This window comes from Mytilus californianus, unplaced genomic scaffold, assembly GCF_021869535.1.
Source record: "Mytilus californianus isolate M0D057914Y unplaced genomic scaffold, xbMytCali1.0.p SCAF_3, whole genome shotgun sequence".
Lineage (NCBI taxonomy): Eukaryota > Metazoa > Mollusca > Bivalvia > Mytilida > Mytilidae > Mytilus > Mytilus californianus.
Window position 1 is genome coordinate 114051155 of NW_026262679.1, and position 13570 is coordinate 114064724.

Genomic DNA, 13570 nt, shown 5'->3' on the forward strand with positions numbered 1-13570 from the left:
TTTACGGACGCCATCACGAGTTGGTTGACCGTTATGAAATATTCGTTTCACAAATGATAGCGGATATGTTCCAATTGTCGTTACTTCAATCCAATCCCCTCTTCCTGAATGTGTCCTACCGAATCAGACTTATTACCGGGTGTGTACTAACATGAGCAACACGACGGGTGCCACATGTGGAGCAGGATCTGCTTACCTTTCGGAGAACCTGAGATCACCCCCAGTTTTTGGTGGGGTTCGTGTTGCTCAGTCTTTAGTTTTCTATGTTGTGCATTGTGTACTGTTGTTTGTTCGTTTGTCTGTTGGTCTGTTGGTCTTTTTCTTTTTAGCCATGGCGTTGTCAGTTTATTTTTTACTTATGAGTTTGAATATCCCTTTGGTATCTTTTGCCTCTCTTCTACAGTTCCGAAAAAGTATTGTCAAATCCCAGTAAAACGTCTTTGCATGTAGATTTACAACCTTAGATTTTGGCTTATTACTTCATTTTCAACACCATATTTCTTTTTGTAATATATCTACTACGAGTAGTATGAGGGCCTATAATAATTTGTCCAAATACTGATCACTTGAAAGATTTTTAACGAAACTGGCCTATATATATATGAACATGTTACATATTGTTCTTATGTTGTTTTGTTACACCACTTTCCCGGTAAGGGTGAGGATTAAGCGCTCCCAAATATGTGTAAATTCGCCACATTCTGTAAGTGCCTGTTCAAAGTCAAGAGCCTGTAAATCAATTGTAGTCGTTTGTTTCTGTCAATAATACTTACATATTTGTTTTTCGGTTATTGGTTTGTACATAAATCCGACCGTTGGGTTTTTCGTTTGATTTCCTTACATTTTTCATTTCAGTGTCTTTCATAGCTTACTATGCGGTTTAATTTTTTCTCATTCTTGAAGGCCGTACGGTGACCTACAATTGCTTTAACCTACGTCGTTTTATCATTGGTGGAAAGTTTTCTCATCGGCAATTATACCACATATTCTTATTGTCATATTGTAATTTTTAATATTTTTTTTCAAATGTTTAGTTTCATCGATATATCCTGTCTATTTTGGTTAAATTGTACTATTAAGTTGTTTTCTCCTCCGTGTTAACCTTCAATTTTTTGAAGAAGAAAAATCGTGTATGTACCGCTTCTACGTCAAACAAACAACAGTTGATTATGTTTAATCCTTAATTCTTGAATAAATTTATTTAATATCGATGCATTATTTTGCGTCAATAAACATTCTTATAGGCAAAACGTGTACTTTTGCATGTTTTCTATATCATTTTTAATCCAATAAATAAAACCATGATTTTAATCTGAACGTATAATAGTAATTACTTTCCCAAATTACATTAAGATTCCTTTTTAAATGTGTGCATCTTTTGAAGTTATTTAAAGGACCACTGAACAAAACATAATCTTGCAATTTATATCGTGTACACACGAAAGTAAGCCGATTCTTCTTTAAGACTTTATATCTGCGTGCAAATAAGTAAATGCATGACAATAACATATTAAGTATGAAATTAAGTGTTAAAATCGACATTTTGTTATAAGTCTTCAAAACAAATATTATACTTTTTTGTTCAAACATATTGTTTTTCTTATATTGTTAAACATTTCACAGCGGTATAACATGTTACTTTAATTATTCTTCCCTTAGTTTATTTATTTTGTATTAACATTGTATCATAGATCAAATTTATTTGTTCATTGTATGTTCACAGGTGTTAATATTTCTTTTGATTGAGTTAAGCCATTTCAATTGGTATTTTATAGTGTGTCTTTCTGTGTTGTGATGTTACACTATTGTTTCAGATAAGGGTGAAGGTTTGGTACCATCAAAACGTTTAAACCCGCTGCAATTGTTTGCACCTGTCCTAAGTCAGGAATCTGATGTTCAGTAGTTGTCGTTTGTTACTGTGGTTCATAAGTGTTTCTCGTTTCTCGTTTTTTATATTGATTAGACCGTTGGTTTTCCCGTTTGAATGGTTTTACACTATTAATTTTTGAGGCCCTTTATAGCTTGCTGTTCGGTGTGAGCCAAGGCTCCGTGTTGAAGACCGTACTTTGACCTATAATGATTTCCTTTTTAAATTTTGACTTGGATGGAGAGTTGTCTCATTGGCACTCATACCACATCTTCTTATATCTATTATACTTTGTACTGATATTTGTATTACTTATCTCGGCATCATCACCAGACCGATAACTGAGATGTATTGTTAAGACATGAATATTAACATAAACGTTACAAAAAGAATTCAATATTTGATTCCGTTAAAACTGCTTCATATAGAATTTCAAGATTTTAAATATGTAATAATACTTTTCATTAAGACCAACGTTAAACAAATACATGTCAGTGTTTAAATTGTTTGTGTGCCATTAGCATTCGCATAAAACGCTGAAACAAATTGATTTCATCTTTCAAGTTAAAAATAAAAAGTAAGAAAAGCACTTCGGACGGACGAAAGTTAAAAAGTGTTATTTTCATTTAACTTTTTTGTTAACTACAGTATAAGACTTGCTATGTAATTCGGGACTGGTTCGGTCAATATACATGGTTAAAATGAACAATCCGTTCATAAACTCTGATTATTGGTACAAACTATGTACATGTTTTGGAAATCGACCGAGCGGTCTTTAAACTTCCATTTGGCCCTTTGTGTCATGAATAGTAAGGTATTCCTTTTGGTTTTTGTCTGTTTATACCTTTTTTTCTTTGTGTTTTATCTCGTTTGTTTTTCAATGGTTGTCTTCCTTATTACACAAAGATTATAGAAAAGTAGCCCGTACTTTTCGCCTGTCTATTTCCCAGTACTTTTGTGATTATAAACAGTTATTATCTTTTTATTTGTTTTATGTTATGATATCATCGATGTTGGTAATCTATGTCTAATGTTTAACGTTAAGAAATGGAAATTTGCATGTACATAACTATATCACATTTTCAACAAGAATTTATCTTCTGCGTTTTGTGATGTGTTAAGAACTACTAATTGGTTATTGTGTGCTGTTTAATCACAGAATATCAAAAAATATTATTTTACAGGAGTAACACGACGGCCGCACTAGTGGAGTAGAAAATGCTGACTCTTAGGGCATATAAGTTAGCTTTTTAATGTTTTTGGACTGTTAATTGTGTTTTTGTCGTTTTACTTTTGACAATGGTGTTGTCCATATTTCTTCGGCTTGTGGTTTTTATTGCTGACCTGCTATTTAAGCAAGGCACATTTCATCAGTTATAACTTGAAGGATGTACTGTGAAAAGCGATTTTTATTGTACTTCTCTTATCAAATTTCGAATTTAAGATAATCTATATTTTCTTCGGAAGTTAACGGAAAAGGTACTTCACAAGAACTTCCTTGTTAATTATCAACATTTTGAATATACAGGGTAGTGAAACACAAATGAGATAAGAAGCGATGAAAACGACTTTGTAGAAATATTTGTACTTACAATATCCTGTAATAATTGGTACAGTACTGACAATAATCAGGGTAAACACCAGTCTATCTACGTAACTGTTAATAAGCATGTAAACAAACAATCCACCCTGCAAGTGTAAGCAAACATAGAAAGAGATAACACTTGTCTGAACTTCTTATTTATGGCACTTTCCCCAATTCTCAGTTTAATCAAAATATTTTTCTCATGATTTAAATCATGATTCCTTCATAACTATTTCTTTATTTTGACGTCAAGTAAAGAATTCCATGACTTTCTTTGATTTAGTGTTTACAAAGAGATCCCAAACAATATTTGCAAATGGGCAAGAACAACTATAACGTTATAAAACGTATTGTTCATGCTCAACATTTCAGTGTTATTTGTTGATAACATATTCTCATTATTGTTTATTAAGGATGGTATTTACGAATTTCAAGATTTTTTTCTTTACGGCCTAATTTATAACAAAACAATTTACGAAAAGCAAAAATGACAGATATGAACCAACGACAACCACTGAAATATAGGCTCCCTACTTGGGACAGGCGCATAAAAAACGTCGAGGGGTTAAACTTGTTTGTGAGCGCTCAACCTTCTCCCAACCTGGGACAGTAATGTAACTGCACAACATAAGAACAAACTATACAAATTAGCTGAAAAAGGCTTAACTCGCTTGATCGATACAAAGATATACCCAATTTTATTTCTATACCATCATTGCAGGTGTGGAAGCTAAATAACCAGGTTTTAGAATTTCGCAATAAAAAAAAACAAATGATATGTTTTTTTTTGTGGCATAATAAGAGGAAACAGCAGTTTACTGATGCAAAAACTCTGAAATCTATTTGGAATATACACAGAAAGACTTGAATAAATCGTTTGAGCTCTAAATGCAATGCGAACGGTATCGCCAAAGCGTCTACGAAAACACATTCGGCAGATACGCATGTAATCGAAAGTCGCGAAAACAAAAGAATATTAAAAGCTAATGACCACAAAAACCAAAAATGACGATGATATAAAAATAAGATGTGGTATGATTGCCAATGAGACAACTCTCCAACAGAGACAAAATAACACAGAAATTAACAACTATAGGTCACCGTACGGCCTTTAACAATGAGCAAAACCCATACCGTATAGTCAGATATAAAAGGCCCCGAAATGACAAATGTAAAACAATTCTAACGAGAAAAGTATCGGCCTAATTTATTTACCACAAAATGAACGAAAAACAGATATGATTCATAGCAACAAACGACAACCACTGAATTACATGCTCCTGACTTGTGACAGGCACATACATAATGTGGCGGGGTTAAAATAGTTTGATGGCGCCAACCCGCCCCCCCCCCCCCCCCCCCCTCTAACCTGGGACAGTGGTGTACCAGTACAACATAAGAACAAACTATAAAAATCAGTTGGAAAACGATTTACTCATCAGATGGGTACAAAAAGAAATACATCTAACAAAAACACAGAGTGGACGTGGCAGGGTTCTTATACAACCCCACAACAAAAAGACACTAAGTACAAATCTGAGAGTACTCGCAATTACTGACAACTAGTTCAAAGCCAATAACAATTAATAAAAAAAATCATACATCTAAGACTAAAATAATAGTTTGGTATTTTAAAGGCTCCGTCTAAACATGTACAATTATGGGGTCAACCTTGCATGATGGAGTCGCAACACTAGATAAAGCACTCTTACATATTAATTTCATGAACACGAAATTAACAGGCAACGTGTATCACTCAAATTGTGCTAATACAGAAGCACTGGTTATTTTGATACCCACGTATTTATAGTACAAAAACATTTGTACCGACCAAGTGGTAGTACTGTGGATTCATTTATTTTTTTAGGGGTACCAATTTTCGTGGATTGAGGAAAACTTGTATTTTGGTAGATATTTGATTTCGTGTTTTTCCAAAAGTCTGCATATAATCATACAGCAAATTTGTAATTCGTTGAACATTTAAATTCGTGGTTTCTCTGTACACACGAAATCCACGAAAATTGGTATTCAACGAATAATAATGAATACAGTAAATAAAGAGTCTGTTTTCGGGGTGATAGGAGGTGTTAACCTCTACGTCTTGCCTAATGGTAGATTGCAGATGACAGTTCAAAGTCTCCAACAACTTACTTGCATTGTAAATGGAATACTAAGCAGTACCGATGAGAGACACGCAATGCCAATAAGGTACTCGCGTCTTCTGATCCTCTTCATAATCATCTTGGGTATAGATGGTAGCAATGACTCCCAGATTACACACAAATGAATCACCTATAAAGATCCATTTATCATTGCATTTTATAACAGTAATGATTTATAATTTGCGTTACATTCTGAGTCCATATTGCTTATAGTAAAAGATCATTAACCCTTTAATATTTCATGACCAAAGAAAGTTTTTTTTAACATTATATGATATCTTTATTACTGTTGCTGTGGCAAAGAAAGATCTACATATGTTAGAATTTAATGCATACGTCATAATGATAGCACCCTCTTAAATGGAGGGAAACGAAAAATGTTTGATGTCAAAATATTGCCTTTAATCATGAAACACAAATGTTTATATTCCTCAATCCTTTCAAAATTATGTGTATGAAAAGGATGATAATATCAGGACAATTGAGTAATAATGATGAGAATAATAATAATGATAGCAAACTAATAATCTTTATTTAAACTGGGTAACCCGATTATGTGTGTTTTAGAATTGTTTGTCTTTTCGTCGTTTTTGTTTTGTTTGCTATGGTTTTGTCAGTTTTTCACCGGCTTATGATTTTGATTGTCACTTTGGTATCTTCTGCCTGTTTTTAAGTGTAGACAGATAAATGAACTTTTGAACATGAGAGGGATGCTGTTTGATAAAGGCAAAATGGTAACTTTCTCCTGTAACAGAGGCTCACTTACAGAACAATTGTATATCACTACAAACAACATTTTTAGGGGTTTCTGACATGACATGGGCAGATCATTGGGTTTATCGAGGACGCAGTCTGTTACTAGACGTTTGTATAAAGTTACAAAGGAAAGATAGTACGTTGATCGAGTAGGCTACTAGTCCGTTGAGAGTTATTTGTAAAATAAAATTAAACCGAATGACGCCCTTGTTATATTATCATAGTTCAAAAGTTATACAAAACAACTGTAGAGTCGTATCAAATTCTTAATTGATATATTACCTGGTGGATCATCCCAAACAAAAAACAAAACATAAACAAACATAATGCTATAACTGGATGATGTCGAACAGTAGAAAATACTCCAAGAAACAGGTATGATAACCCTTTAAAACAAAATATGCATTATGTTATGGTAACTCTTTGTTATTACTTGTATAAGTGTTATCAAAGATGCTTTTGATAATTATTATTTTGTGTTATATGTTTTATATATTTTTACAATTTAATGCGATACCTTTTGTTGGGATGACATGAAATCGAAGAAAAACCAGTCGATCTATATGTACATAATATAGTTTAAATGTATACGCTGTCTTCTTAAAACTGAAGCATGATTTGAGCTTTTCTCAGTATAGTTACAATTTCTATTTTTCAAGTGATGAAGTAACGGTCAATATATATGGATATGTTATACATATATATATATAATAAAGAGTTGTCTGTAATTGATGTAAATGATTGAATCACGTCCACTAATATTTGACCCTGCATACAATAAAATAATTGTCACGCAGCTGTTTTTATCATATGTTAACCACATGTCATTCCATTGGGTCTATAAATGTACTTTTGCGGTTTTGTAAATCATTGAGAATATTTCTATCGCTTGTTGTTTATAATGTAAAAACAAACCAAACACATCCTCCTCTCAATAAAACATCCTTGTGTAGAAAAATATTAATTAATTGTAAACCCTGCAATAAAGTTTTATTGTATGATTCGATTGGGACAAGTGCAGTACGAATCGGACTTTTTGGTCTGGTTGTTGTCTCTTTTTCGTTTTCCCGTTTCCATTCTCTATTCTATTACTTGCAATGATAAAGTTATTTGAGAGACTTTTCCAATTCCATTACGTGTAAGAAACTTTACCAAGCTTTCAGCAAGAAAATAAGTTCCACATTCACGATTATTGAGCATTTCTGATGAAGATATATACGGAAAATTGCATCGGAAGCACTAAAGGTATAAAGTGTTATTCATATATCATTTTCTAGCACTTTGTCGATACTTCTGCCTGTTGACTGCTAGTCCCCGAGGGTATCATCACCTCAACAGTCAGTTCTTCCGCATTTACAGGTTCCAACTACCTCAGGCAAGTTGACCTTAGATAAGTTTTAATGTTCTTTTTGTTTCCTTTTTGGTTATATAACTCCTAACTTACTGATAATTCGTACATCCATGGCTTTCAGTTTTTATTTTTAAATTTGAGGCTTCCTGATTAAATTCAATCCAGCGCTATTGACGCCAAAAAGCTCAGCTGATCATATAAAACATCTATGAGGTTACTTTTCCACCTTCATATACTGTGGATTCATTTATTTTCGTGGGTACCAATTTTCGTGGATTGATGGAAATTTGTATTTTCGCAAATATTCGATTTTTGTGGTTTTGCCAAAGTCTGCATACCAGCCTATAATAAATCTATACTTCGTCAAGCATTTAAATTCGTGGTTCACGTTTACCCACGAAATCAACGGAAATTTGTATCCCATGAATAATAATGAATCCACAGTATTAGAGACTGTTACAAGCTTTATATTGACCCGAGTGTAAAATAACGCCATCAAATTAGTATCAATTTTGAATACCTACCTGGTTTGATACCTCTCTGTAAAGCTATGAATCCTTCATCCCAACTCATATCGTAATATGGTTCCAGTGCAAGATATGTTACTACGGGGAATATACTGTATGCAATAACTAGTAAAGCAACGGCCCTAGAAAATATATTAAAAAACTCTTCTATTTCAACATAATACTCGACAGTATATAAAATATTTCTAGAAAGGCATACGTTTTTAGTGATAAAATAAAGTTTCGATATAAGCAAAAACATATGCTGACAATGAAAGGAAAGAAGGAAATGTCCCAATTGAAACACCACCTTCGGTAAAACATTACCATCTCCTTCTACAATTAAATATAGGCGACAGTAGCTTACCGATGTTCAGTTAGTAAATCGATTAAAAAGAGTCAAATCAAGGTAACAAACAAAACTTGAGGGAATTGCATGAATCCAAAAGGAGTGAGACCGGTTGCGTCCACAGGGTATGCGTCTTCTGCTATCCATGCATTAACCCCTATGAAAATCAAATCTGACAAAATATCACAATCAAGTATACTAGGACACAATCTGTTAAATTACAGATCAGCGGCTCTTTTCACAAAAAATCGTACGATTAAAATTGATCGTAAGTTATACTGAATTGTGTATGACTTAAGAGTATTTTTACTCTTAAGATATTTTTTGAAAAGAGCCGCTGGCGACTTTACTGGTATCTAAGGCTAAATCTTTTTATCATGATAACACGTTGGTTATCGTCCCAGATATAAAATATTAAAACATAGAATGTCAGTTTGACGTTTATTACCCACCTACCCATACAAAATGGTTGTTTTAAAGTCAGTTAATCAAAATATGTTATAATCTTGAATAGTCTGATCACTGTATGACAAGAGTTTAATGAAATATTTAAAAGTTAATGTCCACTACATAAATGTCAGTCCTAGTTACGATAGTTACATAATTATCTTTTAATAATATTATATCACACTGTATCATTGTAATGAAACTTTGATCAAATTACATCGCCTTATTTTCTATCTGTTTAGAATATGAATAAGGCTTTGCACTATACAATAGGCTTTGTAATTTTAATACCAATAGAAGATTCGTACAACGTAACAGGATAGATATACGACTGATTCGGTGCTTTTTGTCCAACATTTGCTCCTAAAGTTTGTTTTATGTTATAGTAGAAGAGGGTCAATATTCCAGTAGTCTCTGAAGGGAAGACCAAAAACAACGAGACCAGTGATCATATAGTCCTTTACGATATGACATGCTACAACAAGGCCAGTTTTCCAGTAGTTCTGTTCTAAAAGGGACTGCGTTAAGCAAAGTCAGGTTTCAGTATATTGTAAATTAGAGGACAAGGTAGAATGAGGCCAGTTTTATCTCTTGAAATGAAGATCAAGAACAACAAGACCAGTGATCTAGTAGTTTTTTAAGAGAAGACAAGTTAAAACGAGGCCAATTTACCAGTAGCTCTGTTCTAGATACGGACTGACTTCAATGAAGCCAGATTTCAAATAGTGCGTACAAGAGATGACAAGGTACAATGTGGCCAGTTTTTCAGTAACTCTGTTCTAGAGGGGACCCAGTTAAACAAAATCATAGTACCAGTAATGTGTACAAGAAAGGACATAGTACACTGAGGCAAATTCTTCAGTAGTCTCTTGAATGGAAGACCAAGTACAACGGTCCCAGTGATCTGGTAATGTAGTTAAGAGATTGCAAGTTACATACGAGGCCAGTTTTCCAGTTGTGTGCAATAGAAGGCAAGGTACAATGAGGCCAGATTTTCAGCAGCTCTGTTCTAGAGAGGACTCAATTTCAACGAATCTAGATTTCTAGTAGCCTCTTCAAGGGGATCGTGTACAATGGACCATATGTCCACTATTGTCTTTTAGAACCCAGTATAACCTGGCCAATTTTTTTAAAATTTTTCTTAAAAGGATGTTAGTTTATATTAGACAATAGCCAATAAAATGAACGAAACAGCAATGCCTATTCATTATTCACTATAACCATAGAGCAAGAAAACACAGTAGGGCGATTATATCACAGCAAAGGAATTGACAACATAGATATAAAAAAAATTGTTATTAAAGACAAATATTGAATGTTCTATCGCAAATATAACTAGGCAGTCAATGGTGACATCCATATTATACTGAATTCAAATGGTTACCTTTGATGTATTTTCATATAAAACAAGGTCAGGGCAATGTCACATTTACATTCATGCACAGTCGCTACAAAAAAAGTATAAAAATCAAACATTGAAAATTGCACTGTGCAATCGAGGCAAAAATGAAATGAGATTTTGTACACGAAAGTACACTACTAATCCTCATAGTAAAACTTATTAATCAATCATGGAAAGTTCTAAAAACATAACAGGGCAGCTGGAACATGACTGAATATTTGTCTAATAAAATATGTCTTAAATTACAAGGAATCCATCTACCAAAACGTGTTAGCCTCTCATTTAGTTACGTAAAAAACATCAACCATGTCATTATCGAGTAAATCCCTCCTTACGTGAACTTTTCCTGAATTAGTTGAAAAGTAAGATTTTATTTTCACAATTTCATATCTTTATGAACTAGAAAAGTGGATAATAACTGGATACCAGGGTTTTATGTTTGACTATTTTAATATTTCCGATCGACCTAAGTGTGAGATGGATAGTAAGAATTTCAAATTGTCAAAGCCGCATCGGGATAGTAAAACTTATATGAATCTCTTCTGACTTCATTTCAGGCGAGATCTATGAACATTTAACATAAAGAATATTTTTTGTTTTTTTTTTAAATTTTCAGTTCATAAAATTAAGAAATTTTTATAAAGCTAAGTTTTTAGCTAAAATTTATGAAAAGTTCACGTAAGACGAACTCGATTCTGTTTTCATTGTTGTGCACTGTAACAACTGAAGAGATTCTTAAGCAGCTGTCCCAACTTTTAATCTACAGTGTAACTGAAGAAATATTCTAATGAAGCTGTCCCAACTATTCATCTATAGTGGAGAAAGATTCTCTAGACGCACATGCTATTACAAGTTACAAGAAATCCATATACCAAAATATACATCGACCTTTTCACTAGCGGATATGTCAGAGGATAATAAATGATTACCAGGGTGTTTTATATTTTTTGGCTGCCCAAACTATTGATATGCAATGTAATTGGAGAAAGTTTCTTTAGAAGTACATGTTGTACGCACGACAATTACATGGACATCACGATCATATTCTATTATACAACGAATATTTATTTATACAAAATAGTAGGAAGAGATATACAAAGGGAGTTATACAAAAGGAGTAATCAAAAACCATAAGATTGACAACTCCATCGCCAATAGAAAAAAAAGAAGAAAACTCAACGCTCAAAGATTGAATAACCTTACAGGAAACCTGGAGGAACACATGAGCTGCTGAAGGGTAATCATTTCACTTCCTGTACATATACTAGTATATATCTTTACAAATTAACATAAAGATATATTATACATACCAAATGTAAGCGTTATGTACTTACAAATTGACAACGATTTTCTTGTTGTAAATTCTGGTTCCTAAAAGAGGAAGTACACCGGACCACAAGCCAATACTATTCATGTGCAGCAGCAGTGCATCAACCCATAACTTAAACAAGAATAATGAAGATCATTACTATTATATTCATAATACAAGAATAAAAGAAATATGTATTTGTTTTGATGCTGTATCGTACCATATGAAACTTTAAAAGTTGATCTTGCCTCCTAAACAGCTTCGCTCGCTCTCGCCCCATATGAAATTTACTGGCCCCTTTTATATTGTATAAGATCACACTTTGTAACTAATAATACTGTTCATATGAGAATTGACACTGACATTCACCTTGGTCTTTTGAGAATAGTTGTCTCATTTGCAGTCATATCACATCTCATTATGTTCTATTCAATTGCATAATATAGAAAATGAAAAAAAAAAGATTCTGTCAAATAAGGCTGTCTTCAATTTGTCAGTTGTCTAGTCATGTTTAAACATCAGATATGTTTTAATGATTGTAGGTGTTCCAAGGAATATGTAATGATATGGTAATATTGGCTTAAGAAACAGAAAATAGGAAGATGAAATTTTATATCACGGCAGATAATTACTTTTTGAGAATATCAGAAAATGTCATAGATAAATTATGACATGTTGTGATGTCATATTGAACAATATTTAACACCTCCGTTTATTCATATATAGCAAGAAGGTGTAAATTTTTCTTAATAAAACAATGATTTAAAAGTAGCCTAGAGATTGGTTTATCCGAGTAATTATTTTATAAGTCAATATGAGCTACAAACTATGTCTGTTACAAAGACTTTGTGAAACTATCTGAATTGACAACTCATTGGTTTGTGTGTTTGTATCTGTTTGTATCTGTTTGTTTGCTCGTGTGTTCGTGTGTGTTTCTTACTTCTGGTGATCCGAGGTGAACAACTGATACTGTCCTAACGTCTTCAATTTCAGTGATTTCATTTTCTCCAGTCACAACGTAATGGCGGGAATAACTTATCAAGTTGTCTTTCAATCTCCCATATACCAGAACCACCAGCAACAGGATAAAGGCTGTTGTTGTAAGGCCGTATACAGACTGAAAAGTGAGATTATAAAAGATGTTAATCTCCTTATTCCTTTTTATTTTATTTAAGGCCGTATACAGACTGAAAAGTGTGATTATAAAAGATGTTAATCTCCTTATTCCTTTTTATTTTATTTAAGGCCGTATACAGACTGAAAAGTGTGATTATAAAAGATTTTAATCTCCTTATTCGGATTTTATTTCCTTTTTATAATATTTTGGGCTTATTCCTCAACTGTTGATATTTTTGTATTTCTAATATTTGGTAGACCCCCTAAAATCGAAAATCGAAATTTTGAACTCTGTTTTGATATTGGTATACCGCGTTTACAAATACTATTGAAAGTATGTAGCTTAACTCTTCGTCCCTATTTCTATTCGAAGGTCGAACTTATTTATGTTGACCATAATTGATTGATTGTCGGAAATCTCATCCAGCTCGTCGTCACGTGACTGATTAATTGGCAGATGTTCTATCCAGTTCGAAATCACGTGATTTATTGACTGACAAATCATATATCAAGCTCGATATTATGTGCTAGCTAGACTTAGATATCACATCTGTCAATAATTTACAAACAACAGAAACTAGTTCTATCGCATATGATAAAGGGTATCATATAATTAAAAATGCATGTATAAAGAGAGTATTACAAATATGGATAAAAAAACACCACAAATGATTTCTGAAAATTTTACCTGAAAATAACATATTTTGATGCAAAAAAAAA

General features: G+C 32.9%; 1 protein-coding gene across 1 annotated transcript in view; it reads right to left on the minus strand.

Annotated features, from left to right (window-relative positions):
• LOC127735871 (sodium- and chloride-dependent GABA transporter ine-like) overlaps nt 1–13570 on the minus strand; it is a 73938-nt gene that overhangs the window by 14993 nt on the left and 45375 nt on the right. The window contains exons 6-11 of the mRNA XM_052246271.1: nt 12675–12851; nt 11760–11866; nt 8246–8370; nt 6653–6756; nt 5604–5744; nt 3460–3556 (exon numbers count right to left, since the gene is read on the minus strand). Of these exons, the coding sequence (XP_052102231.1) occupies nt 3460–3556; nt 5604–5744; nt 6653–6756; nt 8246–8370; nt 11760–11866; nt 12675–12851 (751 nt within the window). The remainder of the gene's footprint in view (nt 1–3459; nt 3557–5603; nt 5745–6652; nt 6757–8245; nt 8371–11759; nt 11867–12674; nt 12852–13570) is intronic.